Source organism: Symphalangus syndactylus, chromosome 14 (genome assembly GCF_028878055.3).
Source record: "Symphalangus syndactylus isolate Jambi chromosome 14, NHGRI_mSymSyn1-v2.1_pri, whole genome shotgun sequence".
Lineage (NCBI taxonomy): Eukaryota > Metazoa > Chordata > Mammalia > Primates > Hylobatidae > Symphalangus > Symphalangus syndactylus.
The window spans coordinates 38459715-38483172 of NC_072436.2; the positions used below are offsets into that span (position 1 = coordinate 38459715).

Genomic DNA, 23458 nt, shown 5'->3' on the forward strand with positions numbered 1-23458 from the left:
CATGTGGTTCTCAGCTTTGACTGCACTTTGGAATCATCAGGAGGCTTAAAAAAATCTGGAGGCCTGGGCTCCAAACCCACAGGTTGTGATTTACAGGGCTGGAGTGCTGCCTGGGTATTGGCTATTTTTTTTTTTTTTAAGGTCACATTATTATTCTATTGTGCTGTCAAGATTGAGAAGCAGTGCCTTAGAATCACCTATGAGTGTTGAAAATGTAGGTTCTTAAAACTTTTGATTCTTTAAATCTTGGAAGTAGTGGATGGGTGGTGCATACCTGTAGTCCCAGTTACTGGGGAAGCTGAGATAGGAAGATCTCTTGAGGCCAGGAGTTGGAGGTTGCAGTGTACTTGATCACACTTGTGAATAGTCACTGCACTCCAGCCTGGGCAACATAATATGACTTCCTCTCCGAAAAAAAAGAAAGAGGCCAGGCGCAGTGGCTCATGCCTGTAATCCCAGCACTTTGGGAAGCTGAGGCAGGAGGATCACTTGAGGCCAGGAGTTCGAGACCAGCCTGGCCAGTGTGGCGAAACCCTGTCTCTATTAAAAATACAAAAAATTAGCCAGGTGTGGTGGTGCATGCCTGTAGTCCAGCTACTCGGGAGGCTGAGTCAGGAGAGTCACTTGAACCCAGGAGGTGGAGTTTGCAGTGAGCTGAGATTGTGACACCACACTCCAGCCTGAGCATCTCAAAAATAAATAAATAAATAAATAAAAGAAAGGAAGAAAAACAACTTGAAAGAGGCCTTGCAAGAAATGTGAACTATAGCAAGCACTCTTGGAGAATCTACCGCAGGTAGACAGCCCTTACACTTGGAAAAGGAGCCTGTGTGTCGTGGTGATGCCAGAGTGCAGTGATTATGGCGAAGCTGCCTGAGGGTCATGATTATTGGAATTGGATAGAGCTGATTGGACCTCCAGGCTAGTATTTTCCAGCAACCCTATAATAGTGGGTCAATCACATTTAAAAAACCCTTAACTCTTCTACTTGCCTTTCCCACTAAGATTAACATTTACTCGTGTGATTATTTTTAAAGAATAGATTCCCAAAGTGGAATTTTCAAGAGAAATTATCTTTCAAATTTAGACAGATACTGACAAAAAAATCATAAAGACACATTTTTAACAACAGCCTATGAGATAATTCTTTCATCACACTTTTGCTTACACACATAAATCTTTTAAATGTTTTCCACGTGATAGCAGAAAAATGGGATCCACTGTTGGTTTCGTTTGTATTTCTTTCTTTCCTTTTTTTTTTTTTCAGACAGAGTCTTGCTCTGTTGCCCAGGCTGGAGTGCAGTGGTGCATGATCTCGGCTCACTGCAACCTCTGCCTCCCGGGTTCAAGCGATTCTCCTGCCTCAGCCTCCTGAGTAGCTGGGGCTACAGGCGTGCACCACCACACCCAGCTAATTTTTGTATTTTTAGTAGAGACGGGGTTTCACCATGTTGGTCAGGATGGTCTGGATCTCTTGACCTCGTGATCCGCCCGCCTTGGCCACCTAAAGTGCTGGGATTACAGGCGTGAGCCACCGTGCCCAGCTTGTATTTCTGATGAGTAGCTAGAGTTCTTTTAATTTTTTTTAAAACTACTTACAATTCACCTATGATTTGCCTGATTATACCCATTGCATGGAAATCCTTTGGTTCAGTAAGCCTCAGTTTCCTCCTCTGTAAAATGGGGGCCATAGTATCTCCCAAGGTTATTGAAGGTATTCTATAAGATACCACGAATATAAACTGCCTAGTATAGGACATGGTACGCAGCAGGCCTTCCAGAAACGTTGGTTTTTGAAACTTACCCAGGAGCCACCCTCTGGCTGCCTAGCAGGTCTGCGCCCCGGACGAATCCCTCCCGCGGGCGGAGTGAGTGGTAATTAACCTAGGAGAGCGACGGGCTCCTCCTGTCCCTCCTCCTCCTTGGCCAGCATCTCCTGCACGCCACGCCTCCATCGCCGGTGGTTCTCATGCCCAGCCCACCCTCCCGCATCTGTCGCAAGAGGATCAGTCACCGCACTGGACTGACTCGGTGACACTCAGTCCCCCACCCTCCATCCCATGGCCCTTGCCGGGGAACGCAGAGCGCCGCGGGCCCGCGGAGCCCCCGCTTTGCCTCGGCGTCTGTCTTCCCCACTTGGCCACCCTGAGCTCTTCTTCCTCCTGGGCCAGGTGTTTGTACCGACAATTCCTGCAGCCGCTCCCAGCTGCGCCGGAGCCAGATTCCCTGCCCCAGCCCCAAGAATCCAGACTGCATCCTCCTATCTTTCATCTCCAAACCCTCCGGCCACGCTGCGCCCCGGCTCCCCGCTGATTCCTGTAGGCCGGCAGCTAGGGTCAAAGGCCTGGGAGAAAGGAGGCATTCCCAGCCCTCCTCCACCCCCTGGGCAACCCGAAATCCCTATACAACAAAGGCGTTTCTTGACTACTTGAATAATAACCATACTTTTATATTTGCAAAACACGTTGTCCTCACCCAATCAAATGCCAGACTCTAGTCCTTGTCATAGGCATATTCAATGTCCACATTTATGCATAAACTTTATAAAGTTTTTATATGCTGCGTGTTTTACTAAAGGGTTTTTTTCTGTGCCTTTCTCTTCCATCATATAATCATAAGAAAAATAAGTCACACATATTTGTATGACCCTTTAACTCATAGTTGTCACTTAGTCCTCAGAATAACCCTACCACAGGACTGTGCCCATTTTAGAATTTAAAATTCCGTTTGTTGAATTCTATTTACCAGGTTCTACACTACATATTATATTTATTGTTTAATCTTCAAAATGTGCTGTTTGCAATGAGGAAACAGATTGGAGAGCTGAAGGAAAATTGTAAACAAGGAAGAAGTAATGCAGCCAGCCCTAGTTCCAAAGCCCAGTGCTGTCCTGTCACCTGTTACTCCTCTAAAATGCTCTCTGAATTGGGGCTGTCCTGTCACCCGTTACTCCTCTAAAATGCTCTCTGAATTGGGGATTATTCAAAAAAGTGGGGATTGTTATGCTAATGAGGGCAATGCAATGATAACTGTATTATTACAAGCTTCCTGTTAGGCTGTTGTAGTTATTTTAATTATTGCATTTTTTTCACATAAAACAGTGATGAAAATATCTGCTTTGCAGAGATCCTATTAGAATTAAATGAGATTGCCGGGCGCGGTGGCTCACGCTTGTAATCCCAGCACTTTGGGAGGCCGAGGCGGGCGGATCACGAGGTCAGGAGATCGAGACCACAGTGAAACCCTGTCTCTACTAAAAATACAAAAAAATTAGCCGGGCATGGTGGCGGGCGCCTGTAATCCCAGCTACTTGGAGAGGCTGAGGCAGGAGAATGGTGTGAACCCGGGAGGCGGAGCTTGCAGTGAGCCGAGATCGGGCCACTGCACTCCAGCCTGGGTGATAGAGCAAGACTCCGTCTCAAAAAAAAAAAAAAAAAAAAAAGAATTAAATGAGACTATGTAAAATAAACTATAAAGCAGAATACAAATATGAGATCAATTAAGATATTATAAACGCTGGCCAGGGGCGGTGGCTCACACCTGTAATCCCGGCACTTTGGGAGGCTGATGTGGGTGGATCACTTGAGGCCAGGAGTTTGAGACCAGCCTGGCCCACATGGTGAAATCCTATCTCTACTAAAAATACAAAAAATTAGCCAGGCATTGTGGCGCATGCTTGTAATCCCAGCTACTTGGGAGGCTCAGGCAGGAGAATCCCTGAACCTGGGAGGCTGAAGTTGCAGTGAGCCGAGATCACGCCACTGCACTCCAGCCTAGCCTGGGTGACAAGAGTGAAACACTGTCTCAAAAAAAAAAAAAAGATATTGTAAATGTTGTTTATTGGTTTCCTTTTCCTTAATTTTAAAATCTAATTTATTAATCACATTGGATTAAAGTATTATTTATCTGCATTGGAAAGAACTCAAACAATGCTGAGATGCATATTGAAGTTAATAATTTTTTCCACCCTCCCCAGCTCTACCCTTGTAAGGTAACTAGTGTAGCATTTGGTGAGAATCCTTCCGAAACTTCCTCTATGCCCATGAAAAATTCCATTCAGACTTAGAAACTCTTTTACTTGGTTGCAATTGTACTATTCACACTTCTCTGCAACTTGAATTTGTCATTTATCTGCTTAATAAACCATTTAGTAATTCCACTTGTGCCACTGACTCATTGAGTTATCTATAGTATGAATATATCTTCACTTACTCAGCTGGGCTTTTTTTGTTTGTTTGTTTTGCTTTGAGATGGTGGCTCGCTCTGTGGCCCAGGCTGGAGTGGAGTGGCGCGATCTCGGCTTGCCTGAGCTCCTCTTCCTCCTGGGCCAGGTCTTTGTACCGACAATTCCTGCTACCACCTCCAGGGTTCAAGTGGTTCTCCGGCCTCAGCCTCCCCAGTAGCTGGGACTATAAGAGCACACTAGCATGCCTGGCTAATTTTTGTATTTTTTCTTTTAGTAGAGACGAGGTTTCACCATGTTGGTGAGACTGGACTGCTGTTTTCTTGAGTATGTCATGAAAAGATCCTTTTGGAGAAAGAGCATCCTTTCTCCTTCATTACTTCTCAGTATCAATATCAAACCCTCTCACTCCTTTGGGGCAAGTTTGTGACCTTTCTGGGTGGTGAAAATTCTCCCAGGCTCTTCCTGGGAGGCAGTAGAGCTCTATGCCAACAAATTCGGCACTGTTTCCTCTCCTCTTCCTACTCACATTCTTGCTGCTAACAAGAGAGGAGCTGGTCCCAAAGTGGCTGCCGTCATTTATGACAATGTTCTTTAGGTACTCTAAAAGCTAACATCATTTGAGAAAGCAGCAGGTTCTTCCCAAAGAGCCACTCACTATAGCACCCCTTGAAGTCCTTTAAAACGCAACACTACAGAGCACTGATAGAAGACCCTCCTCTGGTTGTTGGGAGCTAGCACGTGGTCAGCTGCTGGACAAAGAAGGGATGGCTTTCAGCTTCCACTGCCCTGGCTCAGGCCCTCTGACCTCTTGCTGGATAAAGGCTAACGGCCCCTGTCTGATTTCATCTCCAACTCTTTCTCCCTCCCGTCAACCCTCTTCCTCAGCCAACATAGTGATCTTGTGATTAAAAAAAAAAAAAATTAGAGATAGGGATCTCACTATGGTGCCCAGTCTAGTTTGAACTCCTGGGCTTAAGCAATCCTCCTCCCTCGACCTCCCAGTGTGTTGGGATTATAGGAGTGAGCCTCTGTGTCCAGCCTGTAGTGATCTTAAAATCTCTCATCATGTCCTTCCTCAGTTCAGTAATTTTCTACAGCTTCCGATTTTCTAATAATACCTTAACTGTTTACCAACGAAGTCCTGGAATATTCATCCATCATTTTCAAAAAGGGATATCTGTCATTTCTTCTGTCCCCAAACTGCACTCTCCTCTGGATTCTATAAAAGCGTCCACACCAGAAACTCAGGAGCCATCTTCTCCTTCACCTGTATTTAGTGAATTCCAGTATCCTGGCCTTTCTGACTCAAAAATAATTCTTAAGTTGGTCTACTTCTCCCCACCCCACCTTTGAGAGCTCTCTTTTTTACTCCTGCCCTCCCTCCATGCCTTTGCGTGGGCTGTTCTCTCTGTTCCCTCTCCCTTCCCCAAACTTTTCTTAGTCCCCCAGAACATGAAGAAGAATCAGTAAAGAAAGCTACTCAGCTGCTCCAAAGAGGAGGCACGGAGTAAGGGATTAGGGATACTAAGAGTTGTTAGAAGTAGAGTTGTTGGAAGTAGCCAGGCACATACTGTTCCTGTATTTGTTTTTTGTTTGTTTATTTTGAGACAGAGTCTCACTCTGTAATCCAGGCTGGAGTGCAGTGGTGTAATCATGGCTCACTGTAGCCTCAACCTCCCAGGCTCAGGTGATCCTCCCACTTCAGCCTCCTAGGCAGCTGGGACTCTAAGCATGCGCCACCATGCCCGGCTAACTTTCCTATTTTTTTTGTAGAGATGGGATTTCGCCATGTTGCCCAGGCTGTTCTCAAACTCCTGGGCTTAAGAGATCCTCCTACCTCGGCCTCCCAAAGTGCTGGGATTATAGACGTGAGCCACTGCACTAGGCCTATTTGTTGTTTTAAGTCATTGTTCACATGAGAAATTTAAAAGCAGTTCATGGCATGTGGGACTTTATACGGTCAAGTTTTGCAATATCTGGCATGTTTAGATTATGTTGACATGCTTGTTCTCATGATGTGTTGAACGTTTGAGGGGAGGGAGGAATACCTTTACATGTTGAAGAATGTTCTTTATCTCAGCCCTCCACTGTCTCCTACAGTCATGTGCCACATAACAATGTTTTAGTCAACGAGGGAACACATATACAACAGTGGTCCCATAAGATAATAATACTGGGGCTGGGCATGGTGAGCACTTTGGGAGGCCGAGGCGGGTGGATCACCTGAGGTCAGGAGTTTGAGACCAGCCTGACCAACATGATGAAACCCTGTCTCTACTAAAAATACAAAAATTAGTCAGGCCTGGTGGCAGGCACCTGTAATCCCAGCTGCTCCAGAGGCTGAGGCACGAGAATTGCTTGAACCTAGGAGGCGGAGGTTACAGTGAGCTGAGGTCGTGCCACTACACTCCAGCCTGGGTGACAGAGTGAGGCTCCATCTCAAAAAAAAAAAAAAAAAAAAAATTTATAATACTGTATTTTTACTGTCCCTTTTCTGTGTTTAGACACACAAATACTTACCATTGTGTTACCATGGCCTACAGTATTCGGTAGACATCATGCTGTGCCATCTAGGTTTGTGTAAGTGCACTTTGTGATGTTCACAGGACAAAATCACCTAACAATGTATTTCTCAGACCTTTAAGCAAGGCATGACTGTCACCTGGTGACAGCTACTGTAGTTGCAGGGAAAGGCTCTCCAGGGGGAAGTCTTGCGAGGCAGTGCCTGGACAATCTAGTTATGGGGGATCATAGATGTTCCCAGCAGTGAGCCAAAGAACATCTAGAGTCCCCGCTTAGCCCTTGACTTCTCCACTCTGGCTAGTAGTTAGACTGGGAGCTTGTTCTATCTCCACTCTCTCAGAGAAAAATGGCACAGAAATAAGATGGCTTTTGTTGTAAATGCATCCAGACAAAGATGTCAGTAAGAAAAACCCCCACACCATCCTAACATCATAAAAGTCTGCTTTTCTGTCTGCTCCTGGGAGGCAAACAGCAGACTAGGTAGCTAGTTTTCAAAACTTCTCATGGGCTTCCTATCCCCGGACCAGCCCCTCAGGCTAGTCCTACTGCCTCCCTGAAGGGTGAATCAGGAGAGCCCTGTGCTCTTTCCTGGTAGGAGAATCGCTTGAACCCAGGTGGTGGAGGTTGCAGTGAACCGAGATGGTGCCACTGCACTCCAGCCTGGGCGACAGAGGAAGACTCTGTCTCAAAAACAAACAAGCAAGCAAACAAACAAAAAACTTCTGAGATTTGACGCTTTCATCTGTTTTTAGCATCAGGATTCTTTTTTGAGACAGGGTCTCACTCTGTCGCCCAGGCTGGAGTGCAGTGGTACAACCATAGCTCACTACAACCTCTGCCTGTTGGGCTCAAGCAATTCTCTCACCTCAGCCTCTGGAGTAGCTGGGACTCCAGGCATGCACCACAACAGCTGGCTAACTTTTGTATCTTTTGTAGAGTTGGGGTCTTGCCATGTTGCCCAAGCTGGTATCTAACTCCTGAGCTCAAGCAATTCACCTGCCTTGACTTCCCAAAGTGCTGGGATTACAGGTGTGAGCCACTGCGCCCAGCTAGCATCAGGATTTTTAAGCCATCTTTCCTCCTTCACTTTTGCCAAATTTTTATTGTAGCAGGGGTTATATGTAGGTTCCTCAAATTCAATTCTACAAATACGCAATCAAGTACCAGGCTTTATGCTGGATGTTGCTGGACTACAAGAAGGTGTCCCCTTACTTTCTAAGATCTTAGAAACGAACAAGGGGGAGCTGATCTTCATCAGAGTTGCTGGCTCCTCTGCAGCCTGAGAATAAGTATTATCAAATACAGTCTGCTAAAAGCAGAGGCAAGGGCAGGAGATGGAAAGATGTCAGAAAAACAACAGAACTTAAAGGGGGCAGTGGGGTTTGGACTCAGTAGAAAGGGCTGTGCGTGAGAGCACAGGGGTCTCCATTCTGACTACTGCTATGGACTTAAGTGTTGCTGGCCCAGGCTCTTAACTTCCCCAGCCCCGTGCCTGCTTTCCTGCTGGTGGTCAGCAAAGGCAAACCCAGGTTAAAATGAAAGAAAACCTGACTACATCATGTAAGAATTTACCAATCCCTAGACAGCTTGGTGCAAGCGGGTAGACAAAACGCTGATTAGCAATCTAAACACCTAGGTTTTGATCCCGGTCCTGCTCTTGCTGTCTTTGTGGCCTTGGACAAATCACAGCACCTTTCTGGACCTGGATTTGACCGTAAGTAGAATGGTAATAGTAGTGTCTGCCACGGCTAGCTCCTAGGGAAGTCCTGGGGGTCAAAGAATCTTTGGGGGACTGAGTGGGGTGTGCTGCCAGAAGTCAACAAAGCTTCACCCCTGGCTGGGGTAAAGAGGAAGGGGGAAAAGGAATAGCAACTAAAGCAGGCTGACCAAGAGATGAAGACGACGGGGGTGAGCTGGCCAGGAACCAAGCAGAAGCTGGGGAAGGAAGTGGTTTGAGCAGCACTGCTGCGAGTGAGCCACAAAGATCCGGGAAGTGTTTTTCCAGCTTACAAGTTGCTCATAACCTTGTGTGGCAGACATTATTTGTTTGTAAGATGGAGATGCTATGCATTTTGACCTTTCTAGGTTGTGTCTAGCTGGTTCATGCGCTATCAGCCCAGCGCGCCCACATGCCTCCATGTGATATATGTCAGATACACCTCAGTATCAATACAACTAGCATCACCACAGCCCTTTTCTCTGAGAGCTCTCCCTTTAGTGGAAAGTCCTCTCTATATTTCCAGTCCTTGGCACAGGGTCAGCGCTGAGCAAATGTCTGTCAATGATGGATCTTGTGAATTCGGAAAGGGCCTGCCAAGTCTTTGGGAAATGATGATGAAAAAGATACCTGTCTGAAATGGGTTAGGAATAAGTTTTCTTGAGGATAGGTTTATGACTCTAGATCTATGATTCCATTTTGTAAATTAGAAAATCTACCATTTTGGGACTAACTCCTCAAAATAAGAGTCAACCATACTTAATTTAAAAAAAGTTTTATTAAATCATTTAGACTTGAAAGAAGTCACAATAGTTAACACACTTAAGTGTGTTCTGTACACCACCAACCCAAATGGATTGATTTCAGAATTTTTATAAATAAAACATAAACATATTTACAGTGAAAAATAAAAACATGTTAGCAAGTTAGATGATTAAACTGTTACCTATAATCAGTTTGGGGGAAGTACCAACCTACAGGATTACATATAAGACACTTAAGATTTCATTAGGCTTAAAAAGTCCATAGTTGAAGAAGTTAGTTGTAATATATATGATCCATTTCTTACTACGGCTTTTTTCCTCCCAAAACTAGACCTTTCAACCAATTTACACAAAAAGCTTCATTTTCCCTTTATTGGAGGTAAAAGTACAAAAAGCTGTAAACCCACCCTAGAACCATCTAAGGAATAAAGCTACTGAATGCTACAAATAGGACTGTAAAACTACAGACATAAACCGTTATACAGTTTGTGCTACTTGTCCTCCAAAATAGTGCAGATTCCTAATTTACCCACCAGGGACAAAAATGGAGTCAGCTTTTTCTAGAAATCAGTTTCAAAATCATCATATCTCTAGAAAGCATATTTCTAGAACAATACAGTTACCACATGGGGGACTTTCCTTCTTCTGTATTATAAAAATATATCCATTTTAGTTCTCATTATATATATTTTAGGGATTGCTGCTACCTCCTTAGGCAAATGGTGAGGGCTATAAAGCTTGGCCAGCAGCCAGTTTCAAGAGACTAACAAAGAACAAAGATAGCCCTTTCCTTACGTACAGCAAAACTCAAGAGTTGGCTCATTAGGTTATGCCCCCAAATCCAGCTTAAATTTGATATAAAAAAAGTAGTCCACAAGAAAATTGAGCAAAGAACAAACTTTTCAAGTCTGCAATTTTGGACAGGCATGTTCTAAGAAGTAGGCTATTATCTGTGTCACCTATTAGGGTTGCTAGCACAACTTAAGGCTAATTGCTTGGCAAAGGGCTATGGGAGTTGTTGGACTGTCTTGAATGTTTTGTTCCCGATGAACTCAAGGAGCGAGACCTCTGTCTCAGCACTGTTTTTCCTGGAAAGTCCAAGTCCTCAAATACAGCATTTTCAATGATGTTTGTAGCTTCAGGTCGTTCCATGGGGGATGGAGAGAGCATGTCTTGAACCATCACATACTGAAATATAAAAATTGTTTTGTGATAAAACGGCCAGGTTTGATCACTGTACAGTTTTTAAAATCAGTGCTGGCAAAATTTTTCTGTATATATTTTAAGTTTTTGAGCCTATTCGAGTTTTCAAGTCTCTGATACAACTACTCAGCTCTGCCATCGATGCACAAAAGCAGCCAGAGACAATTGTAAATTAATGGGCATGGCAGTGTTCCAATAAAACTTTATTATAAAAATAGGTGGCAGGCTGGATTTGACCTGTGGGCACTAGTTTGCCAACCCTCATTCCAAAAAAACATGGACGATTTTTGGGTAATTTGATTTTCTAACACATTATAAAGGATTATTTAATCACACCCTTGAAACACAGATATAATATGATTTTCAAAAATCATCTTACAATTGCATGTAAATCTACAATTATCTCAATAAAAATTTTAATGAGAAAAAATTATGGCAGAGATCAGCAACCAACACCTTTTCTTGGTTTTTAAACATATCTCTGAACATAACATGCACTCTTATGAGCCACCCTGGGCATAGATTCATCAAGTTTACAAAATACATGATGACAATTTTTAGTAAAACAAATTTAAGTATATGTAGGTATTAATATATTGTTATAAAGTCCATTTTTTAATGCAACCCTTCATTATAATACTGAAAGATAAATTTTGACTTTTTCCGATTTGAAAATGAACACATACTAACTCACTTCAACTTAATTACTTAAGGAAATTCAAGATTTATCAATATATAAATTTCACAGGTGCTACAGTGTGGAACACTGGACATTAGGCTGAAGGAGCCAGGCCCCAGCTCCAGTGTTTGGTTTTAACAAATTCTGAGCTCTTAGGAGCAGGTCTCTTTCCTCTCTAGACCTTTGGCTTCCTCATCTGTAAAACAGGGAAACTGAGTCAACTGCTAATGACCGCTTACGTTCTAAAGATGATTCTAAAGAAGATAAAAGATGAGAATTACACATACCTCACAAGGATATTTCTGAGTAAATAACGGTGGAAATTTGAGATTTCTTACATCAGTTAAGGTCTAAAAAGAAAAAAAGTATTACTTATTAAGTTTATTTTGACATACGAAGTGAAAATATTTTTTGATACTCTAACAAAATGACTAAGAGGTTGTACATTTATCAAATGGAAAATTTATCAATAGCTTTTCCTGATTTAATAACTACATATATGTTTCCTGAGCACAGATGTACACTCCATCAAATATCCTCAAAATATAGGAGAAATATATACGTATATACAGTTGGTCTTCCACATCCACAGATTCCACATCCAAGGATTCAACCAACCACAGAATGAAAATATTTTAAAAATTTAAAAATAGGTGGTTGCATCTGTACTGGACAGATACAGATTTTTTTTCTTGTCATTATTCCCTCAGCAATACACTATAATACTTATTTACATAGAATTTACATTATGTTAGGTACTGTAATTTACAGAAGATTTAAAATACACAGGAGAATATATGTAGGTTCTATACAAATATTACACCATTTTATATAAGGGACTTGAGCATCTGCAGATTTGGTATCCACAGGGAGTTCTGGAACCAATCCCCTGTGGATACCAAGATGACTATATATGTGTGTATGTGTGTGTGTGTGTATACATTTACATATATGTGTATATATGTATGTGTGGAGGAAGGAGGGGAGGGAGAGAGAGAGAGAAAGGGCCATATTAAAGCACAAAGAAAATACTGGAAATCTTTGTTTCTATGGAGTTGCCTATTCTGAATATTTCATAAAAACTGAATCATACAAAAGTAGACTTTTGTGTCTGGCTTTTTTCACTCAGCATGTTTTCAAGATTCATCTACGTTGCGGCACATATTAGTATTTCCTTCCTTGTAATGGTTGAATACTTTCCATCGTATAAAATACCACACTTTGTTTTCCCATTCATCAGTTGATGAGCATTTGGGTGGTTTCTACTTTTGGATATTAGAAATAATCCTCATATAAACAGTTGTATACAAGTTTTTGTCTATGTTTTCATTTCCCTTGAGTATATACCTAGGAGCAGAATTACTGGATCCTATGGTAATCCTATGTTTAACTGTTTAAGGAACTCCTAGACTGTTTTCCAAAGCAACTGCACCATTTTACATTCCACCAGCAAGGTATGAGGGTTCTAATTTCTCCAAATCCTAGCCAACACTTGCTATTTTCTTTTCTTTTCTTTTCTTTTTTTTTTTTTATTACAGATACCCGATATTGTGCTGAGTGGTATCTCATTGTGGTTTTGGTTTGCACTTCCCTAGTGCCTAACGATGTTGGGCATCTTTTCACATGCTTATTGGCCATTTGTTTATCCTCTTTGGAGAAAGGTCTATTGCTTTGCCCCTTTTTAAAATGAGTTGTCTTTTTGTTGAGTTGTAATAGTTCTTTATATATTCTGAATTCTAGACACTTTTCAGATATAGGATTTACAAATATTTTCTCCCATTCTGTGAGCTGCCTTTTCACTTTCTATTTTATTTAATTAATTAATTTAGAGATAGGGTCTCATGTTGCCCAGGCTATTTGCAGGAATAATCATAGCTTACTGTAGCCGTGAACTCCTGGTCTCAAGGAACTCCTCTTGCCTCAAGCTTCCCACATAGCTGGGACTACAGGCATGTGCTACTGCGTCCACCTTGTCTTTTCACTTTCCTGATAGTGTTCTCTGAGGCATTTATAACTATATAATTTTGATGCTATCTGATTCTTGATCCTTTACTTAGCTTAGACCTGTTTTATTTTCCTTTCTGGAAGCTTTTAGGGCCTTTATTTCTGGTGTTCTGAAATTTATTTTGACTGTTTTTTTCTTTTTTTTTTTTTTTTTCATTTGTTATACAGAACATTTGGTAGGTTCTTTCAGTGAGAGGGTATGAGTCATTTCGCTCTATGTGAGAACTACATCCTCTTCTACCATGGCCAGAGATCAATAAGTAAGATCTAAAACTGATAAAATAAGAAATAGTGACAAGAGCCTAAACTTTGAAAATATGGAGGTAAGTACCAGGGACAACAACTAGAAGAGGTGAGGGTAGCTACTTATGAAAGATAGAGAAGAATGTGACAGAGGCCCACTTTATTCACCTTCAGAGACAAGGTCTTGCTGTGTCGCCCAGGCTGGAGTGCAGTGGCACAATGATAGCTTACTGTAATGTAACCACCTCGAACTCCTGGGCTCAAGTGATCTTCCTGCCTTAGCCTCCCAAGGCATGTGCTACCATGCCTTGCTAATTTTTAAATTTTTTGTAGAGATGGGGGTCTTACTATGTTGCCCAGGCTGGTCTTGAACTCCTGGCCTCAAGTGATCTTCCTGCTTGAGCCTCCCAAAGTGTTGGGATTAGAGGTGTGAGCCACCATGCCAGGCCCAGAGGGCTACTTTTTTTTTTTTTTTTTTTTTTGAGACGGAGTCTCGCTCTGTTGCCCAGGCTGCTGGAGTGCAGTGGCGCAATCTTGGCTCACTGCAAGCTCCGCCTCCCTGGTTCATGCCATTCTCCTGCCTCAGCCTCCCGAGTAGCTAGGACTACAGGCATCCGCCACCACACTTGGCTAATTTTTTGTATTTTTAGTAGAGATGGGGTTTCACCGTGTTAGCCAGGATGGTCTTGATCTCCTGACCTTGTGATCCGCCTGCCTCAGCCTCCCAAAGTGCTGGGATTACAGGCGTGAGCCACCGCGCCCAGCCCAGAGGGCTACTTTAAAATGACTTTCAGTCATCCCTATAATCCCAGCACTTTGGGAGGCCAAGGCAGGAGGATCACTTGAGCCCAGGAGTTTGAGACCAGCCTGGGCAACATAGGCAGAGTCCATTTTTACAAAATGAATAAAATAAAATTAGCCAGGCATGGTGGCATGTGCCTGTGGTCCCAGCTACTGGGGAGACTGAGATGGGAAGATGGCTTGAGCCCAAGAGGTTGAGGCTGCAGTGAGCTGTGATCACACCACTGCACTCCAGCCTGAGTGACAGAGCAAGACCTTGTCTTGAAAAAAAAAGACTTTCAGTACTATCTGCTTTAAAGGCTGTGGTCATGGTTTATTTTGAGAAGAAAAAAACCTAATTGTGCATAATCTGCCAGCTTTTAAATATATGAGTGTGTGGCCCCCATTACCTTGTGGTTCCCCTAGATTTTTACATATTACAAACTTACTTAGTGCAAAACATTGTTAAATTATGATGAATTTAAGCAAAAACTAAGAACAAACAATCCAACCAAACAAGTTTTTGAAGACTGAACTTTAAATGGAAGCAAATAGTCTAGAACTCCCTCCCTGTATTACTCACAACACCTCTTTCACTTTTAGTTAACCAGTCTGCTGGTATTAAGAACAATCAAGTCTTTGAAAAAATGTTAGATTATTTTCTGTTTGAACCTTTTTTTTTGAGTAGGGAGGGTACTTACCCTGACTCTCTCCATCTGAGTGCTGAATGGGTACAGCAATTCAAATAGAATCAGGCCTAAAGAAAAGATGTCCACTTTATGAGAATAGCTGTTTCCATGAATCTGAAATCCCATATAAAGAAAATTTAAAAATTAACATAGAGACAGTACAGTTGATATTACAGCATTATTGAATCCCAAAGTTTACTTAGTCACTTCTTGGTTTAAATGCAAGTACATGTGTAAAAATGTTAGCAAAGAGTTAATCTCCCAAGTCTCTTTTCTTCACTACTACACCAAGAGTAATTAAACTACTCAGCATTACAGAAGGAAAGCCCAGGTATAGCTCTGAGATATGCATCAGTAAAACAGGCCCCTCAGAAACCTGGAGACTTGCCATGCTAAAAAAGTTTGTGGGAGCCAGCAAAATCTGCTTGACTACCCCTGAGGTGAGGTTTTTCAAAGGGAACGCTATCTAAAGCAAATCTCTCATTTCTAATCATCTTAGTCCTAACCCATTTTTATGAGAAAATCTTCGTTACTCCAAACCACTAATCAACTGTAGTTAGCCTTCATTAGGGCACTTAATTATGGATACTTTGCATTCTTGGTTGTATTTTTCATGTGTATATTTCTTTTTCTTCACAAGTAGATTATCAAGTCCTGGAGGAAGGGAAATGCTTCTTTTGTGTTGCTATCGTCCAGCACTGGGGCTAAGTATAGAGAAGGCCCTCAATAAATACTTAGTTGTTAAAATGAACAAATGAATCACAACAGAACTACTCGATTAAAGAAAGCATTATTTAAATTAAAATTGACCTTTTGGTGACTCAGAAGAAACCCTTTATTTGTGAAAATTTCTTTAGGGATATAACTTGACATTTGAGAAATAGCCAAAGAAGGGAACTTTGGAAATGCTCCATACCAGTATTTCTTAACTGGGAAGTAGAGGTGGCCACAGGGCAGTTGCCAAGGTTTATGATCCCTTCACAACTTCCCCTCTAAACTGTACTTGGCATCTGTCTCCCTGGCCTTCTGCACAGCCTACCTGCCTCTGTGCTTATAGAAGAGCAGATGGAAAGCTTCAGTGACCACATCAGTGGCATCATCCTCTTTCCTTCCAAAAGACTGTAGCAATCTGAACCCTGTCTCACTTCTTATCCCTGGGGTTTTGGCAGTGTTAAAAAAAAAAAAATGTGCAAAAACAAATCTTATAGGGGAACTGAAAAGGACACCCTCACACACTATTTGGAGAATATAAATAAACACAAATTTATAAGAAGCAACCTGGAAATGAATGTTTACTCCTGCTTAATGATCCCATCTAATTTTACCCACCCTAGGGCAGATGGAAATGTGTACAGACATTTGGGTACGGGGATAGTTACCCAAGTGATATTCCTAATAGCAAAATTTACAAGTAATTAAAATGTCCCAAATGAATGTTGAATACTATGCAGCTGGAAATATTTTCTAAGAATATTTAATAATATGGGAAATGCTTATATTTTAATATTGTATCCAAAATGTTTGTTAGAGTAGAATTCCAATTTTATTTTCTAAAGTAAGGTGTAAATACATATATATAGATATACACACAGAGAGAGACAGAAAATGAAATAACTGCTGTTAATGTCTTAGAGATATTTTCGGTAAGTGATTTTTACTTTTTTGTTATATGTCCCTATACTTTCTGTATTCCCTAGAGGACAGATTGATATATAATGTGTTATTAAATTTATCTATTGTTTCTAACATCATTAAATATATTTAAAAAAAGAAATGTACCCTCATGAATGCATGAAAAGTTATATTTACAAAATATCTAAAAAATAAGGAATTAGGAGGTAGAATATATCCTTTGAATTGTTTAATCGCTGTGCAAATCTATAACTTAACCTGTGTTTCTTTGTAATTACAACCAAGAATAAAGTAACCATGGGTCCTGCTCATTTATTTCAAGGATGAGAAAATTAAGAGAGTTCTAATAATAAATAATTTTAAAACAATGTTTAAGTATTGCTTCTAAGGCTTGGGTAAGATTGTACAATTCATACAGCCAAACTATTTTGAGCGACTTTGTAAGGAGCACTTTATAAAGTGACAGTTTCTACATTTAAAGAGGATTAAGAAGATAATTAAGACTGTCCATTTTTAACTACCAAATTTTAACCACTATACATTGCCATAAAATTTCTACAGCTATCCTACTTTTCTAGTATTTTCAACAATACCAAATATAGCTTCAGTTGTCATCAACCTCTTCCTTTCTCAAATGGCAACCCATTTCCAAGACACACACACACAGCAGCCACAAGCCACACTACAGTCAGCACAGAAGTGTGTATGGGGTGGCCAGGACTACCTGGTGTTCATCTCTTCACTAGCACTCACCTTCACTCATCCGCCAAACACTTAATGAAACTATGCCACATTCTAGGTGTTGTTTCAGGTGTTAAGAGTAGAAAGAGAGACAAGCTAAGTCCCTATACCGATAGTTTATATTTTACAGGGAAAGAAAAAAGAATCTCAAAGAGTTAAAAAATGCTGTAAAAAGAAACTAGTGTAATGGGATGGACCCTGGCAGGGAGTGAAGGGAGAAGCATCTCTTTTAAATAGGGCTGGGTGGAAGGGGCTTCCCAAGTCATGAGCCTTCATTAATAAGCATCCAGATAGAATTCCTTTTGTTTTCACAATATTTAAAGTGTAAAAATATTATTTCCAGCCCCTTAAATAATAATAAATTTTTAAAAACACAATTAAAAACTTTTTTTTTTTTTTTTGAGACGGAGTTTTGTTCTTGTTGCCCAGGCTGGAGTGCAATGGGAAGATCTCGGCTCACTGCAACCTCCCCCTCCTGGGTTCAAGCAATTCTCCTGCCTCAGCCTCCCGAGTAGCTGGGATTACAGGTGCCTGCCATCATGCCCAGCTAATTTTTATATTTTCAGTAGAGATGGAGTTTCACCACGTTGGCCAGGCTGGTCTCGAACTCCTGACCTCAGATGGTCTGCCCGCTTTGGCTTCCCAAAGTGCTGGGATTACAGGTGTCAGCCACCATGCCTGGCCAAAAAAACCTTTTTTTTTTTTTTTTTTTAAAGGGGTTTCACTCTGTCACCCAGGCTGGAGCACAGTGGCATGACCTTGGCTCACTGCAACCTCCACCTCCCAGCCTCAAGCGATCCTTTCTACTTCAGTCTCTCAAGTAGCTGGGACCACAGGCATACACCACCATGCCCAGCTAATTTTTGTATTTTTTGTAGAGATGGGGTTTCGCCATGTTGCCCAGGCTGGTCTTGAACTCTGAAGCTCAAGCAATCCACCCGTCCCAAAGTGCTGGGATTACAGGCATGAGCCACCATGCCCAACCAAAACTGTTTTTAATATCAATTCTGTTATATGACTGTGTAGAAAAATTGGAACATACAGAAAAGTCCAAAATAGATTAAAATTCATTCAAACTCCCACTACTCAGAAGCAATGACTGTTGATATTTTATGGCTCTTCTAGTCTTTTTTCCTACAGATAGAAATATGTATTTATAGTATCTTGATATTTCATAGTTTTAATTTTTCCTTTCACCAGGCCTTGGCCAGATAATTTCAGCAGGATGATTCAATTACCAGGGCCAATAGATTTATTTTATTTATTTTTCTACATAAGCCAGTTTGGATACTTTTGGTTGCAACCAATTGACTATATATGAAAGTCTCTTATAAATAAAAATCTCTTCTGTATCTCTTCTAATTTCTAAATTTATTTGTGATTTTCCCCCCTTAAGTAGGTATCTATGCTAGAGAGGATTATCTTTATTTTAAACTATTAGAAACAACCATGGTGATGCTCTCACCTCACCCTCCTGAGTAGCTGAGATTATAGGCTCAAGCCACGGTGCCCAACTTCTTTCATCATTTTCTTAATACTTTGTATGAGTATTTTTACTTCATTATTGACCTGATAGTTATTTTTTAAAAATCTTTGTTTTTTTTAAGTTCCAGGTTACATGTGTAGGCTGTGCAGGTTTGTTACATAGGTAAACGTGTGCCATGGTGGTTTGCTGCACTTATCAACCCATCATCTATTGACCTGATAGTTATTTAGGAGGGTTTTAAAATTTCCAGTTGGCCAGGCACAGTGGCTGTCACGCCTGTAATCCCAGCACTTTTGGAGGCCAAGGCAGGAGGATTGCTTGATCCCAAGAGTTCAAGACCAGCCTAGGCAACATAGTGAGACCTCGTCTCCACAAAAAACAAAAAAATTATCTCAGCATGGTGGTGTGGACCTGTAATCCCAGCTACTTGGAAGGCTGAGGTGGGAGGATCACTTGAGCCCAGGAGGCAGACGCTACAGTGAGCCAAGATCACAAGACTATACTCCAGCCTGGGTGGCAAAGTAAGACCCTGTCTCAAAAAAATAAAATAATAAAATTTCCAGCCAGCAAAACAGAAGCAAAAGCAAAAATAAAAACAGACAAAATTATAAAAGTCAATTTATAAACCACTATACCCTTCTTTTAATGTACTATAATCATAAAAAGGCATTTACAATATCTGTGATATTTCTTTGTGGCCTAGAAGTTCAAAATGAAAGTATATATAATTATAATTTATTCATCAATGTTCAAATAGCAACTATATATAAAGCCTAGTATATTTTTTACCTAGCTTCCCTTTCTAACCTTTTTTTTTTTTTTACATTATAATCCAATCTGCAGTTTCCCTTTCGTGGGGATATTTAAACACATCTATTTATTTGTTGTCATAACTAATATTTGGCTTTAGCATCACTTGTATTTCCACATCCTTTCCCTTTGCTGCAGTTTGTATTTGTTGTCTGTAGTAATATAGAGGTAGAAATATTGTTTTATTATTCTATTTGCCAAATTTAGCTACACCAAGTACAAATCCCTACTCCCATCTTTATTTTCCATGTTCTTACCGTCGTCCATTCCCTGATCTTTGTTAATTTAATATAGGAATCACAAACTCAGCTTATAATGATAAGCATACTTAAAATTGTCTGTCTTTTACTAGGAATACATTTTGGATTTTATTCTCATTTTGGTATCAATATTCACAAGAACCATTGGCACATATCGTTCATTGGGTTTGATGTCTATTGACAATTTTTATATGTTTCTCATCTCAAATTAACTTTTAATAGGTAACACATTCCCATGGCTCAAAAAGAACAGTAAAATTTCCCTCTCACTCTGTCCCTCACTGGCCTAGCCCCACCAGTCACTTCCCCTCTGCCACTGCCCCCATAGCCATTTGTTTCTTACACATCAATCCAGAGTTTTTTTACGTAAACATAAGCAAATGTATATCTATCTTTTCCTCCTTTACACAAAAGGTCTACACATTTCTGCATTTTGTTTTTTTCATTTAAGATACTTTTTTGACTCTTAATATGTAAAAATGCTTGATTTCTTTTTTCTTTTTTTTGAGACAGAGTCTCACTCTGTTGCCCAGGCTGGAGTGCAGTAGCAGGATCTTGGCTCACTGCAACCTCCTTCAAAGATGAAATACAAAATAAAAATTCGCATTGTAAAAAAGAAACACTTGACTAATGTAAACAATGCAAACACTTCAAAAGGATGCTCTATGACAGTAAAACAAAGTTGACCTCCTCAAAGGCAGTTCCTGTTACTGGTCTCTGATATAATCTTTCAAAGATAATCAAATCCAGTGGTTCTTGAAGTATGGTCCATGGATTCCTGGGGACCCTAACACCCTTTAAAGAGGTATGCAAGGTCAAGACTATTTTCATAATAATACTAAGATATAATTTTTCCCTGTATTGACATTTGCACCGACAGAACCTAAGCATGAATCAAGTGAGCAGTGCCAAGTGGTACCAGTAGCAATTACATTCTTCAGCACCATGTGCTCACAGGCAAAACCAAAAAACATTTCACTTAAAATGTCCTAGCAGTAAAAATGATTAATTTATTAAATCTCAACCTTTAAATATACACCTTTTTAATGATCTGACAAAATGGAAAATATTCATAAAAACCTTTATGCTCCATACCAAAGTACAATAGTTGTCTCCAAGTGTGATACCTTGGATATGCTAATTACCCTGATCCAATCACTAAATAGTGTATATATTAAAATGACAGTATGTACCCCATAAATATGTACAATTATGAGTCAATTTAAAAAACAAACTAATTTTAAGAAGTTGAGACCTGCTGATGTAAGCATAGATTAGCTTGTGAGTATCATTAGCACTTGTGCCATTATTTGAGTTAAAATATGCACTAGCTGCTCTTTTCATACAACACCATTTGATTTGAAAGAATAATTGGTAGACAACCTACAGTTATTGAGACTTGGATACCTGACAGATAGTTTCTTTTTCTTTTTTCTTTTTTTTTTTTTTGAGATGGAGTCTTGCTCTGTCACCCAGGCTGAATTGCAGTGGTGCAATCTCAGCTTACTGCAACCTCTGCCTCCCGAGTTCAAGCAATTCTCATCCCTCAGCCTCCTGAGTAGCTGGGACTATAGGTGTGCGTTACCATGCCCAGCTAATTTCTGTATTTTTACTAGAGACGGGGTTTCACCATGTTGGCCATGCTGGTCTTGAACTCCTGGCCTCAGGTAATCTGCCTGCCTCGGCCTCTCAAAGTGCTGGGATTATAGGTATGAGCCACTGCGACTGGCCGAGGGACAGTTTCTTAAAGATGAACAATGAGACCGGGCATGGTGGCTTTCGCCTGTGATCCCAGCACTTTGGGAGGCTGAGGTTCAAGGATTGCTTGCGGCCAGAAGTTCAAAACCAGTCTGGGTAACACAGCAAGACCCCATCTCAAAAAAAAAAGATACATTGTTTTTTTAAAAGAGAAAAAAAAGATGAACAATGTGAGAATGGCATTTCAAAGAAAACTAACAGTATTTGTTGCCAACGATAAAAGTTGAGCTTTTAAGTGAAAATTAAAATTTTGGAAGATTTGAATCTCCCAGTGGGAATTTGATAGCCTCCTAATATGTACGTAAAGCCTTTTCTGGTGAGATTGGTGGTTGTATTAACCAAAGTGACTTTTTATATTACATAATGAACTGTGATGACTTTTGGAATAGTTGCCAAACTTAGGGAACCGATAGTTTCCAAATGACTAATGCACAATATAAAGTCAAGCATGGGTAAAAAGATCCATTCAAAGTACAAAATGGACCAAGGGATGTTAAAAATACCAGAGTACAAAATATTCATGAATGGTTTTAGATTTCACAGTGTAAATGACTTTTAAGAAACTAATACTAAGTTTTGATATACTATCAAAGAAAAATATCTACAATTACTTGCAATGAAATATTGCTCTTTTTTCCAACTACATATCTGTGTGAGGCCAGATTTCTTCATGTACTTCAGCCAAAATAACATACTGCAACAGACTGAACACAAAAGCAGATAGAAGAATGTAGCAGTTTTATAAGTCAGCTTTAAAGAGACTGGCAAAAATGTAAACAAATGTCACTCTAATTTTTTTTTTTTTTGCGGGGGAATTGGTGCCTCTAATTTTTTTTGTTTTAGAAAATACTTATTTTTCATAAAAATATCTCAAGATGTGATAGGTTTAGTTCTGTTATTTAATTGAGTTAATAAAGTTTTATAAATTTCTCTTTTAACTTCTAATATAACAAATATTGATAGATAAAATTTTGTTAATAAAACCTTTTGGGTTCTCAGTTATTTCTACAAGTGTAAATAGGTACTGAGCCCAAGACATCTGAGACCCTCTGCTCTAAGCATAGAGAAGCTTGTGAAGATCATTTGCCTGGTGGTGGCTGAGCATGCTCGCCTGATGCTTCCAGGATGCCCTGCTCCCCCTGCTCTTCCAGTCCCTGCCCTGATTACAGTGCTTTTCCTGTGAAGGCCAAGCAGCCCACAAGGCAACACCTGGCGGCCTGTGTGCATCTATTTCCTACTATGGTACATGCTGGAAGTTGCCTATGAATGACCACAAAGGACAGCTCAGTATAGTACCTCTGGGTCTAACTGGCTCTGAAAACAGTTCCAACATAGTCTACACAAGGCAAACTGGAGTTAAGTTTGGGAGGGTGGCATTCAAAGTCTCTTTCCAAATTCCTGGTTGCTGTCAGGTGCTTGTTCAGGGGGTGAGTGCATTTTATGCATTGTATTTTTCTTAATCCAGTCCTAATTCAGGTTATGGAAACTACATCTTAGCTGTGTCACTATTCCACTACTGGAACACTACCGCCAGGTTTCATAATTTCCAGACTTCCTGGGTTTTAGATTACTGGGTATTTTAGTGAAAATATGGAAAGAGATTCATCAGGTACATCTGCTGCTGTGCTAATAAGTAAAAGTCTGAAAAACTCACCTGCTCTGGGCTCATATACAGTTTGGTCCCTACTTGTCCTGTGTGTCTGGCGTATGCTGGCATTGGGGTCAGAACCGTCTGCTCTTCCTCATCCTGGTCCATTGCAGTCACTAACCCAAAGTCTCCAACCTTGACCACATCATCCATTGTAAAGAATATGTTGGATGGCTGGAAAGAATACAACAGACAAAAGTACAGTGGGTGTGCATGGAGGAGAAAAAGTAAAGAGAATTATTTAAATGACTACAAAGAAAATATACAATAAACTAGATATTTTCAAGCATATTTCTTTTTAAAATGGGCTAATGGGAAAATAGTGACAATTTTTT

At 40.5% G+C, this 23458-nt stretch overlaps 1 protein-coding gene across 1 annotated transcript in view; it reads right to left on the reverse strand.

Moving 5' to 3' along the window:
• Positions 1–9185: 9185 nt before the first annotated feature.
• The window catches only part of EIF2AK3 (eukaryotic translation initiation factor 2 alpha kinase 3), a 76080-nt gene continuing 61807 nt past the window's right edge, over positions 9186–23458 (reverse strand). Inside the window, exons 14-17 of the mRNA XM_055240977.2 lie at positions 23130–23297; positions 14801–14902; positions 11360–11422; positions 9186–10378 (exon numbers count right to left, since the gene is read on the reverse strand). Coding sequence (XP_055096952.1) covers positions 10178–10378; positions 11360–11422; positions 14801–14902; positions 23130–23297 — 534 coding nt within the window. The 3' untranslated portion in view covers positions 9186–10177. The remainder of the gene's footprint in view (positions 10379–11359; positions 11423–14800; positions 14903–23129; positions 23298–23458) is intronic.